Below are 24,767 nucleotides of genomic sequence, written 5' to 3'. Positions count from 1 at the left end.
GCATGAGTATGACTTGAAGATGTCAGTACTGTCAACATGAAGAGCAACTTCTTTTGGACTAAAGACTGTTACATCACATTCCACTTCAAAGGTTATGTATTTGTAAACTAAGAGCAGGAGGATGCTACAAAATACCCAATGAACAAAAGTGAAGCTCTTGGAACCCCAAAATGCAACTAAAAAATATAGATTATGTCACATTTCTGTGGACGACACCACACACATAATCAGCAGATGTCCCAATGTCATCAATCTACTCCTTAATGTGACACAACATTGTTGCTAAAACAATATATAATGCCCTCTGAAAAAAGAAAACTGTCCTGGGATAAACACAGAGATCCTTCCCTCTTTTATTAAATACATACATAAACATCAACATAAGGAATATTAATGGAACATTACTCTCAAAACTTCTGCAAACTGCTAACATAACAGGTCAAGTATTGTTATTTAGGACAGACAAGAAAACGCATGTGCCATCAAGGAGCTCAGCTGCCCTGCTGATGTGAATATCTCTCCAAAAATCTAAGAGAAAGAGGACAATGATGGACAACTGCTTAGAAACCTCCAGCTTCTATAGCCATTTATACCCATTTATACCAATAATTATGTGAATAAATGCCTAAGTGACAATCTGGATAAACTGAAATATTTTTTCTACTCTAGGCACAAGGCCCAAAATTTTGGGGGAGGGGGCCAGTTAATCAGAGTGACACCAGTATGCAACTGGTACTTAATTTATCAACCCCAAAAGGATGGAAGACAAAGTTGATCTTGGCAGAATTTGAATTCAGAACATAAAGACAGACAAAGTACTGCTAAGCATTTCACCCAGTGTGCTAACGTGTCTGCCAGCTCATCGCCTTGGATAAGCTGAAATATCAAAACAAAGAAATCAGCCAGCTAACTCAGATATTACAAATATAATTTGTAAGTGGGGCAGTAAATATATGCAAGACTTTTCTTGAGTTCAAAATGAGATTTTGTTTGCGTTATCTATGGTCCAATGATGGAGCTTTGTATCTTTGTTAGAAACCAGCTTGTTCCTCAGGGGAAGAATTCAAATTATTAAAAATAGAAGAAAACATGCATATAAAATCTTTATAATCATATACATTTATAGAGCAGTATATATTTTTTAATCAACTGACTAAAAAATAAAAGATAAAGTCAACCACATCAAAATTTGAACTCAGATTGCAGCAGTTCAAAACCAAAGCCTATAAAATTTATAAGTCACTTCTAATTTTCATATTAGTAATTTTCAACAAATTTTAAATTCTTCTTTACCTGTGATGAAGTCTCATTCAGCTTTTCTAATCCATTTTCTAACCTAATAATTTGTGCCTGCAGATTGAGGCTCTTTTCTCTCAGAAGATTTACATAGAGTTTAATTTGTTCCAAGAAACTTTTAGGAGTTGTGTAGTTATAACGTCTTTCATTTTGCAGATATAAAACACTTATGTCATTTACAGTTTTGTGAGCATAAGCTAAAAAGTTAGAAACAGATTGACATTTTTCTTCCTGCAAAAGAAAGGAAAAAAAGTACTTGTAAATTATGTTAATAAATAATATATTGATGTTCCTTAATATTATCTTAACATTCATTGTAATTAAAGGTCAAACCAATTGAAAGGGAGATGTAAAAATTATAAAAGATTTTATCTTTGAAGGTGAAGCTAATAGTGATCTTATTAACAACTCATTTAAGATATTTGGAAATATATATATAAAAAAAAACCAACAAATTACTTACACTTAATAAATTGGCTTCTTGGAGGAATCTTTGGCTGACAGAAATCAAAGCTTCTTGTGGCCATTCATGGAACCAGTTGATGCTAGTACAATTTGTAATTGCAGGAAATTTCCGACTTCTCACTCGAAGAGTAGCACCAACAGGTGAGAAACACAAAACAACCTGAGAAAATACAGATAAATTTACCTGTTTAATGGTGGAATGCAATGTAGATAAAGCTACAAATAATAGCATGTAGAATGTTGGGTTAAACCCTTATGATGGAAAAAGTTGAAAACTGCTTTTGGGGTGTGAACCCATATCTATAAACATGACAAATGTCCCATCATGTTTACAGAAGATACAGGTTCATTCATGTCTTGCAGGCAGCCTTCAACTTTTTCCATCTGCAAGGGATTAACCTATATGTTGTTATTTATAGCTTTATCTACTTTGAGTTCCACCTTTCAAAATGATTAATTTCATATTTCACAAAGTTTTAAAATTCTCATGACATTATTTAACTTACTCCATCTCTATCAAACAATATATATGCTTATATATATATATATATATATATATATATATATATATATATATATACAGGTATACCTTGACTTAAGTTGTTTTGATTGAAGTCGTTTTTGATTATACATTGGTTTTCAAAAATAATATATGGAAAAATAAAAATTGAGTCAAGTCATTTAACTTGACTTTATATCTGTCTGCCACAAATATTGGAATCGTAAAATCACTAGAAAACCGTTAAAAGCACATAAAATCATATTACTGTACAATAAGTAAGAATAAAAGCATACAAAATCATATTAAAATACAGTAAATGTTAAGATACACACCATAAAGTAGTGTAGGTTAGTGAACGAAATCAGCTGTGTTGTCTTATTTATTGGTTTTTCACAGCTCTTATTGCACTGTAGTTCTAATATCTACTCTTAGGCGTCGTTGTCACTTGTGACTCCTGCGACTGTTTTGAATTCAGATAAGTTTTTGTCTGTTTATCGGCTACTTTCTCATTCTCATTCATTGGTGACTTTATTTTTTGCCCCCATGGCTTCTAAGAAAATTCATATTGAAAGTGCTAAGTATCATGCTATGATGCTGGAAGATAAACTGGGTATGATAAAACACCATGAAAAAGGTGAAAAAGTGGTAGCAGTTGCACGATCTTTTGGGATGAGTTGGACAACTGTATCGACAATTGTACATAAGGACCAAATTTTAGCACATATCAAATCTGAAGCCCAGGGATGAAGAACACTGTCATCAATAAGACAAGAGGCAAAATCTTTGAAGAAATGGAAAGTCTTCTTTCTCTTTGGATTGTTAAGTTGAATCGTCAGCATACTACTATTGATCAAGAAATCATTCAAGAGAAAGCGTTGTCTTTGTTTGAGGAACTGAAGAAAAAATATCCAGATGAGAAAGATGTAGAGTTCAAGGCAAGTCAAGGATAGTTCATGAGATTTAAGGAGTGAAGAAGTTATCACTCCATTAAGAAGCAAAGTGAAAGTGCATCAGCTAACAAACAAACAGCAGTGGAATTTCTTAATGCATTAAAGAAAATCTTAAACAGATTTTTAACGTAGATGAACTGGATTGTATTGGGAAAAAATGCCAAATTCATTCGAGCAAGGTCATTGCCAGTGCTGCTGGACTGGCTCCTGTGCAGGTGGCATGTAAAATACACCATTTTGAGCGTGGCCATTGCCAGTACCGCCTGACTGGCCTTCGTGCCAGTGGCACGTAAAAGCACCCACTACTCTCTTGGAGTGGTTGGCGTTAGGCAGGACATCGTCGTCGTCGTCGTTCAATGTCTGCTTTCCATGCTAGCATGGGTTGGACGATTTGACTGAGGACTGGTGAAACCAGATGGCTACACCAGGCTCCAATCTGATTTGGCAGAGTTTCTACAGCTGGATGCCCTTCCTAACGCCAACCACTCAGAGAGTGTAGTGGGTGCTTTTACGTGTCACTCGCACGAAAGCCAGTCAGGCGGTACTGGCAACGGCCATGCTCATCTCGCTCAAAAAATCTCATGTGTCACCCGCATAATGGCCAGTCCAGGGGGTGGCTCCGGCAACGATCTCGCTCGAAAATCCTTCGACGGCCCCGCACAAGAGCCAGTTCAGGGGCACCGGCAGCGATCTCACTCGAAAGATTTCATGTGTCGCCCGCACATGAGCCAGTCCAGGGGCACTGGCAACGATCTCACTCGAAAATCCTATGACGGCCCCACACAAGAGCCAGTTCAGGGGCACTGGCAACGATCTCGCTCGAAGAAATTTCATGTGTCACCCACACAAGAGCCAGTCCAGGGGCACTGGCAACGATCTCACTCGAAAAACCTCATGTGTCACCCGCACAAGAGCCAGCTCAGGGGCACCGGCAACGATCTCGCTCGAAAGATTTCATGTGTCGCCCGCACATGAGCCAGTCCAGGTGCACTGGCAATGATATCGCTCGAAAATCCTACGACGGCCCCGCACAAGAGCCAGTTCAGGGGCACTGGCAACAATCTCGCTCGAAACATTTCATGTGTCACCCGCACAAGAACCAGTCCAGGGGCACTGGCAAACGATCTCACTCGAAAATCCTACGACGGCCCCACACAAGAGCCAGTTCAGGGGCACTGGCAACAGCTGTAGAAACTCTGCCAAATCAGATTGGAGCCTGGTGTAGCCATCTGGTTCACCAGTCTTCAGTCAAATCGTCCAACCCATGCTAGCAAGGAAAGCGGATGTTAATGATGATGATGATGATGATGATTCATTTCCAAGGAGGAGAAAACTATTCCAAGCTACAAGGTCTCAAAAGAACGTGTGACCATTATGTTGGGAGATAATTGTGCAGGAGATTTTGAGTTAAAGCTATTGCTTGTGTATCATGCACACAACCCCAATACCCTGAAGAACGTACCCAAGGTATATCACCCTGTTATATAGATGGCTAATTCAAAAGCATGGGTTACTGTTGGAGTTTTTGAAGATTGGGTCTTCAATCATTTTATCCTAACAATAGAGATGTACTGTAAAGAGAAGGGAATTCCTTTTAAGGTTTTACCTATCTTTAGTTAATGTTCCTGGCCACCCACAAAACATTGTAGATTTTGACCCCAACATTACTGTTGTATACCTCCGTCTGAACACCATGTCTCTTCTGCAGTTAATGGATCAGAGAATAATTACTACCTTCAAGCATTATTATATGAAGTGTATGCTGTGGCAAGCAATAGCTGCAACTGATCTTGATAAATCCATCACACTTTGTGACTTTTGGAAGAGATATGATATCTACAAGGCTGTACAGAACATAGCAGCAGCATGGAATGATGTATACAGCACAGCTATGAATGGAGGAAGCTTTACCACAATTTGTGAATGATTTTAAGGGGTTTGATAATGTTACCATCAACAAAGCGTTGGTGACTATGAGCAAAGAACTGGAAATGGATTTGGAGGAGGAAAATTTCACAAGTTTACTTGAAAAAGACAAGCAGCCAGTGATGAATGAGGATTTGAGAGAGCTTCACGAGCAGCAAAATAAAGAAGAGGAAGAGCTTCATGAGCAGCAAAATAAAGAAGAGAAAGAGCTTCACGAGCAGCAAAATAAAGAAGAGCCATGTCACTTTACCATTAAGAAAATGCAGCAAGCATTTGCATATATTGAAAAAGGTCTTTCTATGTTCGAGGATATGGATCCAAATGCTCAATGCTTTTCCAAGATTATGGGGGCTTGTCACAAAGCTTTTGCTCCTTATAATGTAATCCTTGAGGAAAAGAAGAAGACAGTTCAAGGAACTCTCAACCAGTTTTTTAAGTGCATTGAATAAGAACAGCCAGAGTCAGCTGTTGATGTTGACAATCCACAGCCATCTACATTCGCAATGTAAACCACCAAATTGTATGTACAAATTGGTAAATTTTAAATAATTTAGTTTTTTTTTTTTACTATTGCAAAATAATAATAATTACTGAATTTGTTTTTTAAGCTTAAAAAAAAGGCTTTTATTTTACTATGTCTTATTGCAAACTGCATTCATAAATAAAGTGTCTGTGATGTACGGTAAACACTGCCAAATTGTATTCGTAAATTTAGATTATATTTTTTACTGTACTGTATTAAAAAATAAAAATTACTTTGTAAGCTTAAAATAGGTTTTTATTACCCATATATTATTGAAAATGCATTCATAAATAAAGTACAGAACTGGGAATGCTTATTATCAGTTTAGCCTAGAGACAAGTAAATTCGGCCTAGCCTAGCCTAAAGACAAGTTAAGTCAATTTAAGCCATTTTTCAACTTAAGTCATATCTCCTGGAATCAATTAATGATGTAGGGTGAGGTATGCCTGTATATATATATATATATATATATATATATATATATATATACAGGCATACCTCACCCTACATCATTAATTGATTCCAGGAGATATGACTTAAGTTGAAAAATGGCTTAAATTGACTTAACTTGTCTTTAGGCTAGGCTAGGCCGAATTTACTTGTCTCTAGGCTAAACTGATAATAAGCATTCCCAGTTCTGTACTTTATTTATGAATGCATTTCTGGAAAAAAATTATTATAATATTTTCTCGTCATCAATAGACGCAGATAAATAACCGCTGCCAATGGAGACTTTCAACATTGATATATCCATGAAAGATATACCTATCCCACCAAAGAAAATCTACATGGAGCAGCTTATCCATAAGACGCATTCTTTCATAAATAGAATTCGTTGGAGAGCACACTTCTGGGATAACAAAGGAAAACAAGAAAACACATCAGATAAAGGATCGAAATATAAAAAAATCTTTAAATCTAGAAATAATCCGCCTTACAACCATGGACTAGATAAGTTTGAGGAAGAGATATGGTCAGTTGTAAAGAACATCAAATTCAATGTGTCACAGAGAAAGAACACACACATGAGACACATAGAAGAAATCATCAGAGAAATAAAGAATACCAATAAAGTCCTAGTAAAATCAGATAAAACAGGGAACATATATAAATTGACTAAACAGAACTACAACAACCTACTGCAGAAGGAAATTGAGAAGAATTATAAAATAGCAAACTGGAAAGTACTTAAGGAAGCTAACATAGAAACTAAAGAAATAATGGAAAAGTATAACCTGACTGATAGGACGGAACCGCTGGTACCAAGAGAACCAAGATTTATACTCAAGGACCATAAAGTAAATTTCTGGACACAGCCATCACTAAGACTCATATGCCCAACGAGATCGGACATAGGAATATTAAGCAAGAACATTATAAATAACTATCTACCCACAATAACCACTAAGTTAAAGTTAGAATTATGGTCTAATACAGACCAAGTAATTAATTGGTTTAGATCAATTGAACATAAAGAAGAAACAAAATTTATCCAATTTGATATAGCTAACTTTTATAGATCAATTAACCCAATAGTACTAAACAAGGCAATGTAGTTCTTCCATAAAAAAGCAGGCCTCACTAAAGAAGAATTTAAAGTTATAACAGCAGCAAGGAAATCGTTTATTAGCTTTAAAGATAAGATATGGGTAAGGAAAGATACCCCTGGAGCATTTGATGTTGCCATGGGAAGTTCCGACTCAGCTCAAATAGCTGATATGGTGGGATCATTTATCCTCTATGAATTAAATGATCAATTCCCTAGGGTTAGGGGGGGTTTGTATAGAGACGACTGCCTGTTATATGTTAGGAATTGCTCGAACCAGGAACTACAGAGAATTAAGGGTAGGCTGGCCAGATTTTTCAGCAGAATGGGGATGGGTATAGTTTATGAAGATGATGTCTCAGTAGCAAATTTCCTAGATGTAACATTAGATATGAAGAATAAAACATATAGACCATACCACAAACCCCTAACTAACCTACAGTATATAAGTAAATCAAGTAACCATCCTAGGGCTATAATAGAAAATCTAGTAAAAAATATATCTTTAAGACTCTCCAAACTATCTGCTAACAATAGGGTATTTAATAATGAAGCTAATTTCTATAATGCAGCACAAAATAAGGCAGGATATAAAGAAAGGGTCTCCTATATTGAAAATGGTAGCAAAGGAATTGAAACAACTGACAACAACAACAACAATAATAATAATAATAATAATAATAATAATAATAATAATAGGAATAAACACAAAGTAAATAAACTAAATAAATCAAAGTACCCTCATAAAAACAACATAGGTAACTTAAAATTCTTTAAAAACAACATTAATAACCATGAGGATAGTAATAAGGATAATAAAATCTGGCTCATAATCCCATTTGGGAGAAATATCAGGAGTAATCTGATAGCTAAGTTTAGAGAAGTGATAGGTAGACACTTCCCAAGGAGCTCACACTATGGTAAGATTATCAACACACATATAATCAGATTTGGATTTTCAAATACTAGGAACATAGCACAGATAATAGCAGCACATAACATTAAAATACTTGAGTCTAGGGAAACAGGTATGAATGAGAATTTGAATAATAATATAAATGGCAGTAATAATAATAATAATAATAATAATAATAATAATAATAATAATAATAATAGTGAGAATGATAACAATGATGGTAATAATAATAATAATAATAATAATGATAATAATGGTGATAATGATAGTAGTAGTAATAATAATAATGGAGGTTCATTTATTAATAATAGGAGTAAGAGCATAATCACAGTAAAAGAGGTAAACCCTAGGAGAATAAAATTTGAAGGACCTAATGCGAAAGTCAAAAATATAATATATCAATGCAAAGTAAAGACTCAAACAGATACCATGACATACTTGGGGTGCACTTCAGGACAGGTATGCCGTAGAATTTCTAACCATTTCTCATGCTTTAGAGATAGGAAGAAAATGGCTAGCACTAGTCTTAGCAAATACATCTGGGGTCTTAAGGAAAGTAATAAACAGTATTCATTAGAATGGTCTATAATAGCTAGATCAATGCCATATGAGAGAGGAAGAAAGTATTGTTCGCTCTGTACGGTGGAACTGTACCACATACTCTTCTCTAAGGATAAATTGATTAATAAAGTAAAGAATAATGCTCTGAAATGTACGCATATCATAAGAGGTACATTTCGTTGGTATAAATGATCTCAAGATGTGATGAAGTACAGCATGATGTCTCATGTATGTTTATGTATGTGCAATTATGCATATATGGATGAGTGCATAAAAGAGAGTGTGTGTGTGTGTGTGTGTGTGTGTGTGTATATATATGTATGTATGTATATATGTATATATATATATATATATATATGTATATATATCTGTGTATGTATATGTATGTATGTATATATATATGTGTATGCGTATATGTGTGTGTGCATGTGTATGTATATATGTATGTGTGTTGTATTTGTATGTATGTGTGTATATATGTATGGGTATATATATGTGTGTATATGTATGTATATATATATATATATATATATATATATATGTGTATATATATATATGTATGTGTGTGTGCATGTGTATGTATGCATATGTATACGGGTAATATAGTATAGTAAAGAGAAATAAACAAAATAATTAATCTAGTGGAAATCCACAGGAGAGCAATAAAAATAGAAAATTAAGGAGTTATCTCCCCTATAATAACAAACACGAAAGCTAACGATGTCCTAAAGACCTAATAATAGTTATGTATGTGTTTTTTCGTGTTTTGTTCGAAAGGTAACCACTCCTGAAGAAGTGCCAAACGTCTAAATCCAATGGACCAGTCACTGGATAAGTTTGGCACAGAAATGTTAACATAGAGTGGTGAATAAATCGATATATCGAATTTGAAGTCTCTGTCTCTTTTGAATATGAAAATTTAAAAGTTTAAAAATCTTATGATATAAATATATATATATATATATATATATATAGGTGAGAAAGTTGGTATGTGAAAGCACGTGGTTGGATGTATAAAAGATAATAAGAGTGAAAAAACTACAGAAGGCTTGTGTTACATGGTTAAAGTATATATTTAAATTATGTCAGAAAAATGTTATAAAATCTTTTTGGTATATAAACATTGTATTTTGAGAAATAACCGATTTCGTGTTGTCTTTTCAAATTTCTCTACTTCATTGTGTCGTGTTCGTTCCAGTCTGAGAAAGAAGAGTTCTAGATAGGGGGAGGTAATTAGGGATTTCTTCCGGTATAGGGGAGATAATCGAAATCTAGGAGGTGGTAGAATTTGATTAATTTACCATGGTTTTGTTCTATATTTTTTCCCCCTTTTTTTTCCAGTGGGGTGATGAATTTCCTTATTTAAATGTGTTAGCAATGGTTAAGTTTGGGTTTGTATTTTTGAATGAAAAAGGTTTCCTTATTTAATCTAATCTGTGTTGGTGTTTTAATGGCACATTGATAAAAAGGAAAGATTATAAATTGTGGTAGCATTTGTTTTGCGCATTTTTCAATATGATCACTAAAAGGTATCATTCGGTATTCTGGGTGTGCAATCTGCTGGCGGTGCAGAGTGCACCTACGTCTGAGCGATAACCCTGTAGACCCTATGTAGTTCTCGTGGCAGCCCGAACATCATATTACATAAATAAGATTTTCTGAGGCACAAGTAAAGTTAGATTTAACTTTGAATTTGTGTCCCTCTTTAAAGAGGAATTCTGAACCTTCTAGAATGTTTGGGCATGTTGCACAATTTGGTCGACCACATTTGTTTACTTTCGCATCTGTTGTTTCGGAAAGTAATTTTGCCTTTGTGAGGATCTTTTTCAGTGATTTTGGTTGTTTGTGGGTTTTGATGATTTTGTGTGTGTGTAAAATTTCCTTCAATTTGGGGTTCTTATATATATATATATATATATATATGTTGTTATGTATACCTACAAGATAATGAAGGGTGAGAACTTACCCTATATTTTCCGAAGGTGGCGAGATAAACGTTTGTCAACGACCGCTTTGGCAGAAGTTAAATAATGTCGGTATGAGTAACGAAATATATATACAGGAAGTTAGCATAGTACGAGACAGGTAACCTCGTTCACTTCCTGTTAACGAGCAAGGCAGGTAATCTCGTACTTCCTGTTAAAAAGGGAGTGGGGAAGACAGCTGGAGCTTGGTGTGAATAGAACCAGAACTGGAGCTGCATACGGGTCGGACCGTTCACTACCTACCTTGAAACTGGACATAATCTCCATAAATGAACATTTACTTCCCTGTTTGAACACTTTGTTGTAGCGATCAGAAGTTTACCCCTTTTTCATACATTATTAATTTGTCTGACGTAACAAATTGGGGGTTCGTCCGGGAGCCAAACTCTCGCAAACACATTATAAAACAACTTTACAATTCACCTATGAACTGATCGATTTGAGTTTTTTTTAAAACAAAAAAAAAAAAAGGCTATATACAAAAATTTCCACTGCTAAAATACACATATTACCTGCATAATTTTGTATCAACATTCGAAATTCTTCTAGTGAAACCAGTATTTATCATGGAATTTAAGGTTGAAGAATTTATTGAATTTCCCAGTGTGGAGCAATTGAGGATTTTAGAAAAATCAGAATTGTTGTTATTGGCCAAGCATTATGATCTGGAGGAGGCTAAGTCTACCATGAAAAAGAAAGAGCTTTTCAAAATGGTTTTGGAACATTTGGTTGATGAAGAAATTTTCAAAGATTCGGCTTTGTCATTGTTGAAACCAGAGAAAACAGATGCGTTTGAGTTGAGGAAATTAGAATTAGAATTTCAAAAAGCAATAAGGGAAATGGAAATTCAAAAAGAATTAAAATTGAAAGAAATGGAATTACAGAGTAGAAAGTTGGATACTATTCGTGGTCAGTCAAATTTCGATGTAGCGAAAAATATTAGACTTGTGCCTTCATTTAGTGAAGAAGATATTGATAAATTTTTCCTTCATTTTGAAAAGGTGGCAATAAATTTGAGATGCCCTGTAGAGCATTGGACAATGTTAATACAAAGTGTTTTAAAAGGCAGGGCTCAGGAAGTCTATTTGGCTTTATCAAACGAAACAAGTTTGAGTTACGAGGTGGTCAAACAGGCTATTTTAAAAGCGTATAAACTGGTCCCTGACAAAAATTCAGGCAGTCCAAGAAAAGAAGTGAGGATACCTATGTAGAATTTGCTAGAGAAAAGAAGAATCTGTTTGATAGGTGGTGTGTGTTAAAAGAAGTTGGGGAAGATTTTCACAAATTGAGGCAGCTTATATTATTAGAGGAGTTCAAACAGTGTGTTCATATTGATATTAGGACTTATTTAGAAGAACAGAGAGTAGAACAGTTACAGGAAGCAGCTAGTTTAGCAGAGGATTACTCTATTACTCATAAGCATGAGTTCAAGCTGTATAGTTATTATCATCCGGATAATTTCGAGGTAGGTCGGACAAGTAAAATAATTTATTCAGCTCAGTCAGGTTTGAATCCTAACAAGTCCCGTGGTTCAGAGTTAAGAAAGTCAACCAGTCCTTTTGTTTCCAAATCTGATTCAAATTTTCATTCAACAATTATTTGTAGATATTGTAGAAAGTCAGGCCATTTGATTTCTGAGTGTAAAAAGCTCAAGTTAAAAAATCAGTCACAACCCTTTCCACATGCTTTTGTAAATGTGAAGTCTCAGCCTATTTCTGATATTATTAACAATGAGGAAGGGTACTTGCCTTTTATTTCAAAAGGGTTTATCTCACTTAAGGGTGATAAGTCCACATTACAACCCATCACTATTTTTAGGGACACAGGCACACTCCAGTCTCTAGTGTTGGAAGGTACTCTTCCTTTCTCGGACGTGTCGTCTGCTAACTCTATGTTTTATTAGAGGGTATTAGTGGAATTTCAAGTGCACCTCTTCGTTTTGTTGATTTGCAGTCAGATTTTGTGTCTGGTTTGGTGAAAGTTGGTGTTAAGAAAACTCTCCCAGTTTCAGGTGTATACTTGCTAATTGGAAATGATTTAGCAGGGTCCAAGGTTTTGTCTGATCCACATGTTAGCGTTAAGCCAAGCCCTTCTGAGAGCCCTGAATCCCACTTGAACTTGCTAGACCATGTGTCTACTTTTCGAAACCGACCTTCCAAAGCTACTGAGGTTGCCAGAGAACATTTGAAGAAATCAGAGGACAAAACGAAAGCCATTTATGAAAAAAATTGTAAAGCCCGAAATTTCAGTCATGGTGACAGGTCTAGAAGTGTACCAGTAAAAGCCATACTCATGGGTTCTCCAGTTTTGATAGCACCAGATTTTGGGAAACCATTTAAGCTTTCTATTGATGCAAGTGATGCTGGTGTCGGTGGTGTTCTGTTACAATCAGATGCAAAGGGTGTTGATCATCCTGTTGGTTATTACTCAACGAAATTTGACCAACACCAGCGAAATTATTCAACCATTGAGAAAGAAACCCTTGCTTTGTTATTGTCATTGCGACATTTTGACATATATTTGGGAACCACCATGTATCCCATTGAAGTGTTCACCTACCACAATCCGCTGACCTTTCTGCACAAGACGAAGAACAAAAATCAGAGATTAATGAGATGGAGTTTATCTTTGCAAGAATTTAATCTCAATATTCAACATATTAGAGGTAAAGACAATGTCATTGCCGGTGCACTATCTCGAGTCAATTTCCTAAATTTGTAAATAAGAAAGTTTTCCCTGCGTTCAACTTTCTTCCTTTAAGGGGGGAGAATGTTATGAAGACAGCTGGAGCTTGGCGTGAATAGAACCAGAACTGGAGCTGCATACGGGTCGGACTGTTCACTACCTACCTTGAAACCATTGAGACTGGACATAATCTCCATAAATGAACATTTACTTCCCTGTTTGAACACTTTGTTGTTGCGATCAGAAGTTTACCCCATTTTCTTACATTATTAATTTTTCTGATCGTAACAATATATATATATATATATATATATATATATATATATATATAACGTGAGAGAGTTAGGGGTTGGGGGTTCAACCCACTAAGGGATAGTATCTATCCAGTATACTGCTGGGAGGGTACCCAATTATTGCTACACTAGTGCTATACTAGGTGCAATCAATGGGAGCGGGTAAAAGTGGAGGTTTTACCCAAAATTTGTGTAACAATTAGAAAATGGAGGATAATATGCTGAACCCAACTACTTGCAGATGGTATATCCCGTTGAATTCATTAATTTAATTCATAGCAAAGTCCCACATGCTATACCTTCATTTATGTATTCTTTTTTACTACTATTATTATTTTTTTTCCTGCTGTACCCTTATTTGTATTTTTATTTTTATTTTTATTTATATTTTGATTTCAATTGTATTTTTTATTTTTATTTCTATCTTATTTTTGCTGTTGTTTTTCTTCTGGTCTCTACCACACCTCTGTTTTTACCTCTTGCTCTACATCTGTATGTAACCCTTTGTGAATCTCTGAAGAGGCCTAGAGGTTCAGGCATGTAACCCCATTTCAAAATGTCATCCGATAATCACCGGAAAGGAATATTCGGATAGAATGGGGCCTGCCAAAACTAGGCCGAAACAGCTGTAAGATTAAACTTCTGTTCATCCTCTAATTCCTTATGTACTTTGTACTTCTAAATGTAAACCATGTTGGTAAAATAACATAGTCTGCCATGGACACCTGTGCTTTGGTTCTTTCTTTCTTTTTCTTTTCTTCCTTTCTTTTGTCACTTTTGCTATGAATTAAATTAATGAATTCAACGGGATACACCGTCTGCAAGTAGTTGGGTTCAGCATATTATCCTCCATTTTCTAATTGTTACATATATATATATATATATATATATATATGTGTGTGTGTGTGTGTGTGTATATACATACATATATATATATATATATATATATATATATATATATATATATATATGTGTGTGTATATATATATATATATATATATATATATATATATATATATATATATATATATATATATATATATATATATGTGTGTATATATATATATATATATATATATGTGTGTATATATATATATATATATATATATATATATATGTATATATATATATATATATATATATATATATATATATATATAGATAGATAGATAGATAGATAGATAGATAGATATAAAACACATGATGTGTGTCTGTCATGTCGTTAAAACTCAAGATCCACCCAACCTATTTTAATGAAATTTTACACATGCATTACATAGGGTCAATGGAGTGTCATGGGCCAATTTCCAACACTCACTATGCCCCCGCCCCAATGCAGATTAATCAGATTTGAGTATACTGCACTGGGTTTTATCTTTTTTTAGGCCATTTCCAAACGATAAAATATTGACACTACTTATGCATTATAAGTAGTGTAAGATATTTCATGAAAACCCTTTTGTCCAATTTGGCAGAGGAAATGAGAAGAATGTTAAAATTTTTGTCAGCTCTTTGTTGATGCTTCATGTTACCATCCCGCACACTGCTGGGCCATGTGCATGTGTGTGCAACTAGATAAAGGCAGAACAAACTCATTCATCCATTCTTCAGAAGTGCCCTGTTGATGTTTCATGTTTCCAATCCTGTGCAACACAGCATGGCTCAGTAGCATGTCTGCTTTCTATGTCATCCATGTCTGAACTATATATAGTACAAAATGTTCATACAAAAAAACAAACTGCTAACTGTTGTGACTCACAGCCATTTGAGTTTGACTGCGAGATCACCTCCGGAGGCTACGCTCGCCACCTGCAATTAGTCACCCCCTGTTTTCCCTCCCTCATTTAGTCGGACAAGTGAATACAAGGAGTCCCCGGATTAATGATGATTTGAGTGAAATCGGATGCATTTTTTAAAACTCACTTTTATTTATGTTTATCATGTTTAATATGTGTTAAAAGTGTATAAATTTTGAATTTTGTTTATAATTTCTTTCATTCCTGTTGAACCCCACCTTATTTGTCCATGACAGCTTTTTTTCAATTTGGCAGCAATCATTTTTTTACCCCCATCCCCAAGATAGAACAACCGTTTAGCTGAGCTTAAAGAACACATTCAGTTAGCAATGCAGGAACTAACTCCTGAAATGCCTCAAAATGTGTTTCACAGCCCTAAGGAGAGATTTGAAGTATGCAGGGACACAGACATATTGAAACTTTCCAATAAAAGTTCAACGTCAGATTTATGAATCTATTTGTCTTGGTAATAAACATAAAATTCTGTCAGTTTTTTTTAATTTGCTCAATTTCATTAAAATGGATAGATTCTGGAACACTCTGTATGGTGTAGCATTGTTAGTTGTTGCATTGCTCGAGTAAATATTAAAATCAAAGGTCTTCTTGCCGTAAACATCCCATCTTTTTGTTAAGTATATTGTATCAAGGAGTATATTATCCAAAATGTATCTCTCCTTTATAGGCGTGGCTGTATGGTTCAGTCCCATTATGCAGCACGTTGGGCAATTTTCTTTCATTAGAGTTCTATGCCAACCAAAGCCTTGTGTATTATATAATTGCCATTAATGTATTGATATATAAAATAACACATACAACTCACTTATTATTATCATAGAATAAACAAACAGAAGTTCATGTATGAAACTGATCTTTTTTCTACTTCAGTTATTATATGTTTTTTTTCTTATAAAATACACACATGCAGGAGGAGTAAATCTATATATATCATAAGACTTTGAATGTGGCTCCTGAAAAAGAGTAAAAGTAATTACCCAATTAAGGAAGGGTAATACTGCTACTATATATATAAAACTGAGGATGTGTGTGTGTGTGTAAACCTGCAAAACTTCTGAAGTTTACCACTGATTTTCTCCAAACTGAGAACATATATTACTTATGTTCCAGAGATGGTTCTAGATTCTTAAAATTTTTCTCATAATGAATAATGGTGCCACTGGGGGCAGAAAACTCCCTTTCCTAGGTAAACAATATGACTAATCGCATAACTTGGTTACTTCAAGGGACATTATTCTTGATGACGTACTTATGTTTGTATTAAATGTATGAACCGATGAAGACTTCAAATTGCGTTAACTAAGTGGTAGCAATTTGTCGGAATAAAAACTGCTTGGAATGCACTATGCTTATTATGAAAAATATGCTAAAATATGTTAAATCCTGAGCAATTATTCAACTATTTTTTTTTAGCTTCAGTATCAGTCTTCCTTCTAAATATAGACGATGCCCATACAAATTTTCTTCAGCTATTGATTACAAACTGAAATATCAGATGTACATTAACCTAATAATTTATGGTGTCTAAGACCCAACCACTTTAGTTAGACCTTTTTTTATTGATTCCCAACCACATCAGCAACCCAGTATCATGTGACCCAACCACGTTTGTTAGAGACTATGTCCTTAATGTGACATACCATATGATGCTGCATGCAAAATTTTCGTCACATGCTGTTTACATGAAGGAGTGCACGGTTGAGCAATGACTATTGATTCGAAATAGAAATATCGCATGACAGTATTGTTTTGAAGCACTTCTTTGCTAACCCCCCACCCCTTGCCACATCATTTCTTTCATGCAGATTTCTCTCATGTGGTGCTATTGAGTGCACCGACAGGCTTAATTTATCACCTAGGTGTAGTTCTATGCCTGCTGGATTATTCAGCGTGGCAGCGACAGCTGCAAATGAAAGTATATCCACTGAGAGATTTTTTGTGCGTTCAAAAATCACATACACCCCACCCACTTTTCCATGACAAGGTTAGGACCTTGAATCTTCCAAACAGATGCATGACATGCCACTAAGTTCAATTAGCCCTTCATTTACTCCACAAATGTTTTGTCGTCAATGCTGCACTTCCCCATATCACATGTTTCACCTTAAGTATACCATATATACAAACTATGCCATTTAAATCCCAAGCAACGCCGGGTATGTCTGCTAGTATATATATATCTATATATATATATATAAATAATTAAAGTAAAAATGAAAAAGCAAAACGTTTGGCATCACTTGAAAAGGACATTTAATCTAGATAGAAAATATAAACATACACAGTCTCTTAAAGCTGTTTCTAGAATAGCCAAGCATGTGGATCATCATAATGAGTAAGGATTCCATAGGCTGAGTATACTGTCATTGGAGAGGGAGAAGTCAGAGAGAGATGTAAAAGCAAGGGAAAGTTTCCAATCGAGGATATTAGTATATTCCAGTTTGTCAAAAGTGGGTGAAGGATCAGAGTAAAATAGGTATGCATTTGGCAGTTCCATGATCAAATAAGTTATAGGTAATGCCCATTAACAGTTTCAAATGAGAAAGTTTGATGATAATCCATGGCAAGAATTTGTGGTAGTTACCAGTTTCAAATTTGAATAGAGAATGAATGAGGGTTGAATAGGAATATTATACTATAGTGTGGAAGAATGACAGACAGGTAGATGTAGTAGAGTAAATATATACTAGTTAATATAGTGAGAGTATGCATGTCAAGAGAGGTTAGTAGGTATATGTATATAGACAGCTAGATAAAGGGATGAAGAATAGTAGATGTTAGAAAATGTCATCCTTTAAGTGACCACTGGGAAGGGAGTGGGTTGTGATGATAATAAGGTGGTTGTGAAAGATAATGAGGATTAGAGGGGTCCTGATACTAATAAAAGTGGGGGGAGACTTAGGGCTCACCTGGTTATAGTGGTGCTAGAAATAGATACTCATAGCATTAATTTAAAAAATAGTAGTGCTATGAAGATGTATGCTCATTTGGGAACCAAGGGACAAAAATAAAGATTTAAAGGTGACAAATCAAAATAAGTTGAAAATAAAACTGAACAAGAGCACTCAGAGAGTGCAAACCTCCGCCAAGGCAACACCAACATCCTCTCAACGATTAGTCAGAGATGATTTTTAAAATGAGAATATCTGAAATAAACTCTAATGCTCTCACAAACAAGAATACTAAAAATGAACCCGACTGCTCTCAAAAATTAAGTAAAAAATATGGAAGAATAATCCAGACTCCTTGTTTGGTACCTGATCGATCCCAATGGTAGTCATGGAACGTGAAGGTGGGTGTGCATGCCATGTTTGTAATGCTGTATGTGTGTCGTCTGCAGTTGGAATGGGGACAGTTTTCTCTGTGATGGGCTTTTTTAGTCTATCCACTGATATAGTGTCTTTATGACCACTAAGGTTTTATAGTGAAAAATTTATCTGAGAATGAAGGAAAACAGAAAGGACCTGCGTACGGTGCTGTTAACAGAGGTTTAACAACATTGTTGTGCACAAAAATGTGAGTCCAAGAAGTAAAGCTTCCATCAAGGCAGAGCTAGAAATGCAATTATCAAGTAGGTAAGAGCTTTTAAACAGGAGCAATATATTCAAAATTGGTAAAACTAAAAATTGTCAAGGATAAATTAAATTTATTATTGTTGCTGAAAATGTTAGTGTTATTTAATTTCTGAAGAGTTTTGCTGCCGTTTGTTTATGTAGTTTGATTTCTTTATCCATCAGTTTCTACTAAGATAGAGACGCAAGTAAAATTAATAATAGAGAAATGAAAATAAAACTTTGGAAACAGCAACACTGCCATAACTTACTTGGAAACCATGAGCATGCTTTCAAGGGAGGTAATCAGAGAAAGACTTGACTCATGTAAAGTCATCATCATCATCATCATCGTTTAAAGTCCGCCTTCCATGCTAGCATGGGTTGGACGATTTGACTGAGGACTGGTGAAACCGGATGGCAACACCAGGCTCCAATCTAATTTGGCAGAGTTTCTACAGCTGGATGCCCTTCCTAACGCCAACCACTCAGAGAGTGTAGTGGGTGCTTTTACGTGTCACCCGCACGAAAACGGCCACGCTCGAAATGGTGTCTTTTATGTGCCACCCGCACAAGAGCCAGTCCAGGGGCACCGGCAACGATCTCGCTCGAAAAACCTCATGTGTCACTCGCACAAGAGCCAGTCCATGGGCACTGGCAACGATCTCGCACGAAAGATATCATGTGTCGCCTGCACATGAGCCAGTCCAGGGGCACTGGCAACGATCCTGCTCGAAAGATTTCATGTGTCGCCCGCACATGAGCCAGTCCGGGGGCACTGGCAAACGATCCCGCTCGAAAAAGCCTCATGTGTCACCCGCACAAGAGCCAGTCCAGGGGCACTGGCAACGATCCCGCTCGAAAGATCCCATGTGTCACCCGCACACGAGCCAGCCTGGGAACACTGGCAACGACCTCGCTCGAAAAACCTCATGTGTCACCCGCAAGCTGGCCCAGGGGCACCGGCAACGATCTCGCTCGAAAGATTTCATGTGTCGCCCGCACAAGAGCCAGTCCAGGGGCACTGGCATCGATCCCGCTCGAAAGATTTCATGTGTCACCCGCACACGAGCCAGCCCGGGAACACCGGCAACGACCTCGCTCGAAAAACCTCATGTGTCACCCGCAAGCCGGCCCAGGGGCACCGGCAACGATCTCGCTCGAAAGATTTCATGTGTCGCCTGCACATGAGCCAGTCCAGGGGCACTGGCATCAATCCCGCTCGAAAGATTTCATGTGTCTCCCGCACATGAGCCAGTCCAGGGGCACTGGCAATGATCCCGCTCGAAACATTTCATGTGTCACCCGCACAAGAGCCAGTCCAGGGGCACTGGCAACGGTCTCGCTCGAAAGATATCACGTGTTGCCCGCACATGAGCCAGTCCAGGGGCACTGGTAATGATCCCGCTCGAAAGATTTCATGTGTTGCCCGCAATCCAGAATCCTTGTCTGGTACTGGATCAATCCTAAAATCTAATCGGTTTGTACCAGTCATGAGGCCAAACATCCCTGAAAGTTTCATCCAAATCCATCCAGCGGTTCTTGAGATATCTTGTCCACGGACAAACAAACAAACAAATATGACTGTAAACAATACTTCTGCCTTCGCTAAGGCAGAGGTAATAAATAAATAAATGCAGGATATTTATTTACAAAGTTTAAGTATAGTGGAATTATAGCGTTTAGAGATGAAGGAGATACAGTGCTAACAGACAACAGAAACTAGACATCTAAGTAAATAAATTGGTGAAAAAAACTTGAAAGTTATATTAATTATATGTATTTTATTAATTTGTGTATATTTCCAAACTATGAAAGGAAAAGCCTAGTAGTGTTCTATTAATTATCAGATTGTTGTAACTGAGGGAACATTCTATGTAGGAAGCTTTAAATATGAATTAAAGGAGAAAATGAGGATCCACAAAGGAAGGCTAAAAAAATATGAAGATACTGTGAATATAATAATTTAATTAAGTGAACTCATAATGTCTAAACTATATGCTATGAGAATTAGAAGCAATTACTTTACTTCACTTAGACCTGTGATAAAACTTGAATGACTTAGATTTGTGGACACATGTAGAGAAGGCTTCAAGTTGCTTGTTTAATAATTGTGCAAGGTTATGTGATACGATTTGTGAAGATTCCCTCAAACACAGCCAACAGGGTGAATGCCGGCCTTGGTATGGAGGACCTGAGTCAATGATGGACCAAGCTATGTTATGTGGTATATTCTTTTCCTGAGGTAGTGAATATGCTCTGTGAGAGAGGTCTATTTTACTATGCTTTGCATATTTAAAAGATTTTAAAAGTGCAGAGTATCTTTGTTTAAAATTAACAGTAGCTCAAATATAGGTCTTGGTAGAGTTTTGAAGTTTATTAAGGACCATATACTTAAAGGCCACATTAAACCTCCTGCAGTGAACTTGCAATGGGCATTTATTCCCAACTTTGAAGTTGTAATTGGATCTATTTGGTTTCGGAATTTTTCTGCTATGTGAACTGGAAAATGCAAGATAGAAGGTGCACCATGGTTTAAGGTAGTTCCTGCCAATCTGCTCTCAGCATATTCATTGTTTTTGATGTAATTTGTATTGTTATTGTAGGAGCTGTTGACTGAAAGCTTAGATATTCTTGACTCTTGGGAAAGACTAAGTGCTGCATTATTCTTGTGGTTTGTAGTAGATACCTTACTATTGTAATTGGTACTAATTATATTATTATTATTATTATTATTCAGTAGTTTTATTTTTATAACGTACTTTCACTTCACTACCGAGCGCAGCTCTGTGCGCCTTGGGTATGTGCTGTGGTTTGCTGTGGTGCTCTTATGTTTACTGTATTGAAAGTGTTTTGCGTAGAATGTGTGCAGTACCCAGTAGTGCAATTTTCTGTATGTTATATATATTTGTAAGTCCTGGTGTTTTTGTTATGTATTTGTCTGAATATTTTTTTATTATACCTAAGGCACCTACTATGATAGGAATTGTTTCTGTTTTTAGATTCCACATTCGAGTTATCTCTATTTCCAGGTCTTTGTATTTTGAAAGTTTTTCCATTTCTTTTAGAGAAACGTTGTCATCTGCTGGTATTGAAACATCAATTAGAAGGCATTTTTTTCCTTCATGATCTTTGACAACTATATCTGGTCTATTTGCCTTAATTTCTCTATCTGTGTGTATTGGCATATCCCAGAGTATGGTTGCTTTCTCGTTTTCTGTGACCTTTTCTGGCGTGTGTTTATACCATCTTTTTTCTGTTGCTATTCCATAATGTTGGCATAGCTTCCATATTATTATTATTATTATTATTATCATCATCATCATCATCATCATCATCATCATCATCATCATCATCATCATCATTATTATTATTATTATTAAGGTGGCAAGCTGACAGAATTGTTAGCACACTGGACAAAATGTTTAATGGCATTTCATCCATCTTTATGTTTTGAGTTCAAATTCCACCAAGGTCAACTTTGCCTTTATTGTGGTTGATAAAATAAGTACCTGTCAAGCACTGGGGTCAATGTAATTGACTTACCCCCTCCCTCAAAACTGCTGGCCTTGTGTCAAAATCTGAAGCCATAATACAAATATTATTAGTATTATCACTAGTGTTATTATTATGGATACTATCACTACCATTATGACAGTTACTAGCATTAGTAATGGCACCACTGCCAATAGTATTTTTGTTAATGTTAGTATTATGATTATGCTAATCATTCTTGAGTTTTTTAATTTTCTGATGGCAAAGCTATTCATTTTCCTTTCTTCCATTTCACTATTGTCCGCTATCATCCTTTGCTGCTATTTCAATTCTCTTGTGGTGAAACCAGCCACTCTTTGACCACTCCTGGCTGTAAGACTATAAAAACACACGGCTTTCCTCCAAAACCTACTTTCTTACTGTGCTATTTGACACAATGCGAAATGTCCAGCCGCTAAGCTAAAAAATTCTCTCGCCTTTTAATCGTTCATCATTCTCTTCATTTATTTTAAATTGTTCCATTAATAAAAACAGTTTGCTAACCTTGCTCCTCACTTCTTAATCAAGTAGACTTAGAGCCATTCACGTCATTGCTATGTCTGTCTATTTCTCTACGCTACATGACTGAAAACCCTCACTTAGCTGTTATTTCTACATTTTCTATCTCTGAACTTTCTTGCATAGATTACTTCATTCAACTAGATTCTACATTTTGAATATGTAACATCATCGACCAGTAAATAAAATATATTTTTATGTAGTAAATATATAATTCTTGAATTTATTCTTCATCTCAGTATGAACTCTTGCAATAAGACACATCAACACCTGGTACTGACAATATATAACCACTACACCATGTCCCCTCCCACACCCCTTTCCTAATTTTCAGAGTTGGCACTGTAAACATAGGCACACTGAAAAATAAATTTAACGAGATTGTAGAGATACTTGGAAGGATGTTTGTTGCATCCAAGAGGTTAGGTGGAGAGGAGCTTCAGCCAGGTTCCTCACAGGCAAGACACACAGATATAAAATCTTCTGGGAAGGTAACAGTAATGGAGTAGGTAGTGTGGGCATGCTCTTTGCTGAGAAATGGGTGGATAAGGTCATAGAGGTAATTAGAGTATGCGATAGAGTACTTAAGCTCAGGTTAGCCTTGTAGAATAGTATGGCTACAATTATATCTGCCTACACCCCACAAGCAGGCCTACCATATGAACAGAAGGACCACTTTTATGATATTCTTCTGCAGGCTACCTCCAAGATGAGTGACAATGATCTCATCTTTGTGGCTGGGGATTTTAATGGGCATGTTGGACGGCAGCCTGGTGTCTACCATGGTGTTCATGAGGGCCATGGAATTGGTTCCCTAAACAAAAAGGGAACAAGGCTACTGGAGTTCTGTGATGCAAATAACCTTTTTTGATCTGCAACACCAACTTCAGGAAGCTACCCAGCCACCTGATAACTTATCAATCAGCTGACTCTGCTAGCCAGATAGATTTCATTCTCACCAGACAGTGGGATGCATGGTTGCTCTTAAATGCAAAGACCTTCCCTGGTGAAGAATGTATCCTCAGCATAAACTAGTCATTAGTGACTTTAGACTCCAGGCCAGAATGATGCCAAGAAGCAGACCAATCTGGAAAAGAAGGATCTGGAAGCTTAAGGACCCTTCATGTGGTCAGAGATTTAGGAACGTCCTAATTGATAAATCTGATGAGAGGGAGGAACAGCTACAAACTTGTGACACAGAGGGCAACTGGGACTTCCAGCTGGATAGCTTGCTGAGTACCACAGACCAAATCTGTGACTAGTGTAAAGTCCCTTCCAGACCTAGGATAGTGTGGTGGTGGAACAATACTGCAGACAAGGCCATTAGAGCAATGAAACAAACCTGAAAGGCCTGGAAGAGTGGGGGCAGTGGGGAACTGTATCAGATAGACAGAAGGGAAGCTAGGAGACAGGTACATCTAGCCAAGGGAGAAGCAGAAAAGAAGTTTGCCTATGTTCAGCATCATTAGGACCAAAGAACTGAAGTATTTCAGATTGCAAGACAGTGTGTGAGAGAAAATTGTTATGTCATAGGAGAGAAATGTGTCTGCATGGATGATGGTGCACTTGCATTTAATGAGTCTGCAAAGAAAGAGGCTTGAAGATGCCATTATGAAAGACTGCTGAATGTGGAGAATGAATGGGAGGTGGAGAGTCTACAAAATGTTGACCCAATTGAGGGACTAGCTACCCGAATTGACAGTA

General features: G+C 36.3%; 1 protein-coding gene across 1 annotated transcript in view; it reads right to left on the bottom strand.

The window, feature by feature from the left end:
* Positions 1-24,767, bottom strand: part of LOC106876453 (dynein beta chain, ciliary) — an 855,334-nt gene that overhangs the window by 129,332 nt on the left and 701,235 nt on the right. Inside the window, exons 43-44 of the mRNA XM_089350837.1 lie at positions 1,760-1,921; positions 1,294-1,527 (exon numbers count right to left, since the gene is read on the bottom strand). Of these exons, the coding sequence (XP_089206963.1) occupies positions 1,294-1,527; positions 1,760-1,921 (396 nt within the window). The remainder of the gene's footprint in view (positions 1-1,293; positions 1,528-1,759; positions 1,922-24,767) is intronic.

Source organism: Octopus bimaculoides, chromosome 1 (genome assembly GCF_046866305.1).
Source record: "Octopus bimaculoides isolate indiv1 chromosome 1, ASM4686630v1, whole genome shotgun sequence".
In the NCBI taxonomy this organism is placed as follows: Eukaryota; Metazoa; Mollusca; class Cephalopoda; order Octopoda; family Octopodidae; genus Octopus; species Octopus bimaculoides.
The sequence above is the reverse complement of the archived record's forward strand: the minus strand, read 5'-3'. Positions and strand labels throughout refer to the sequence as shown.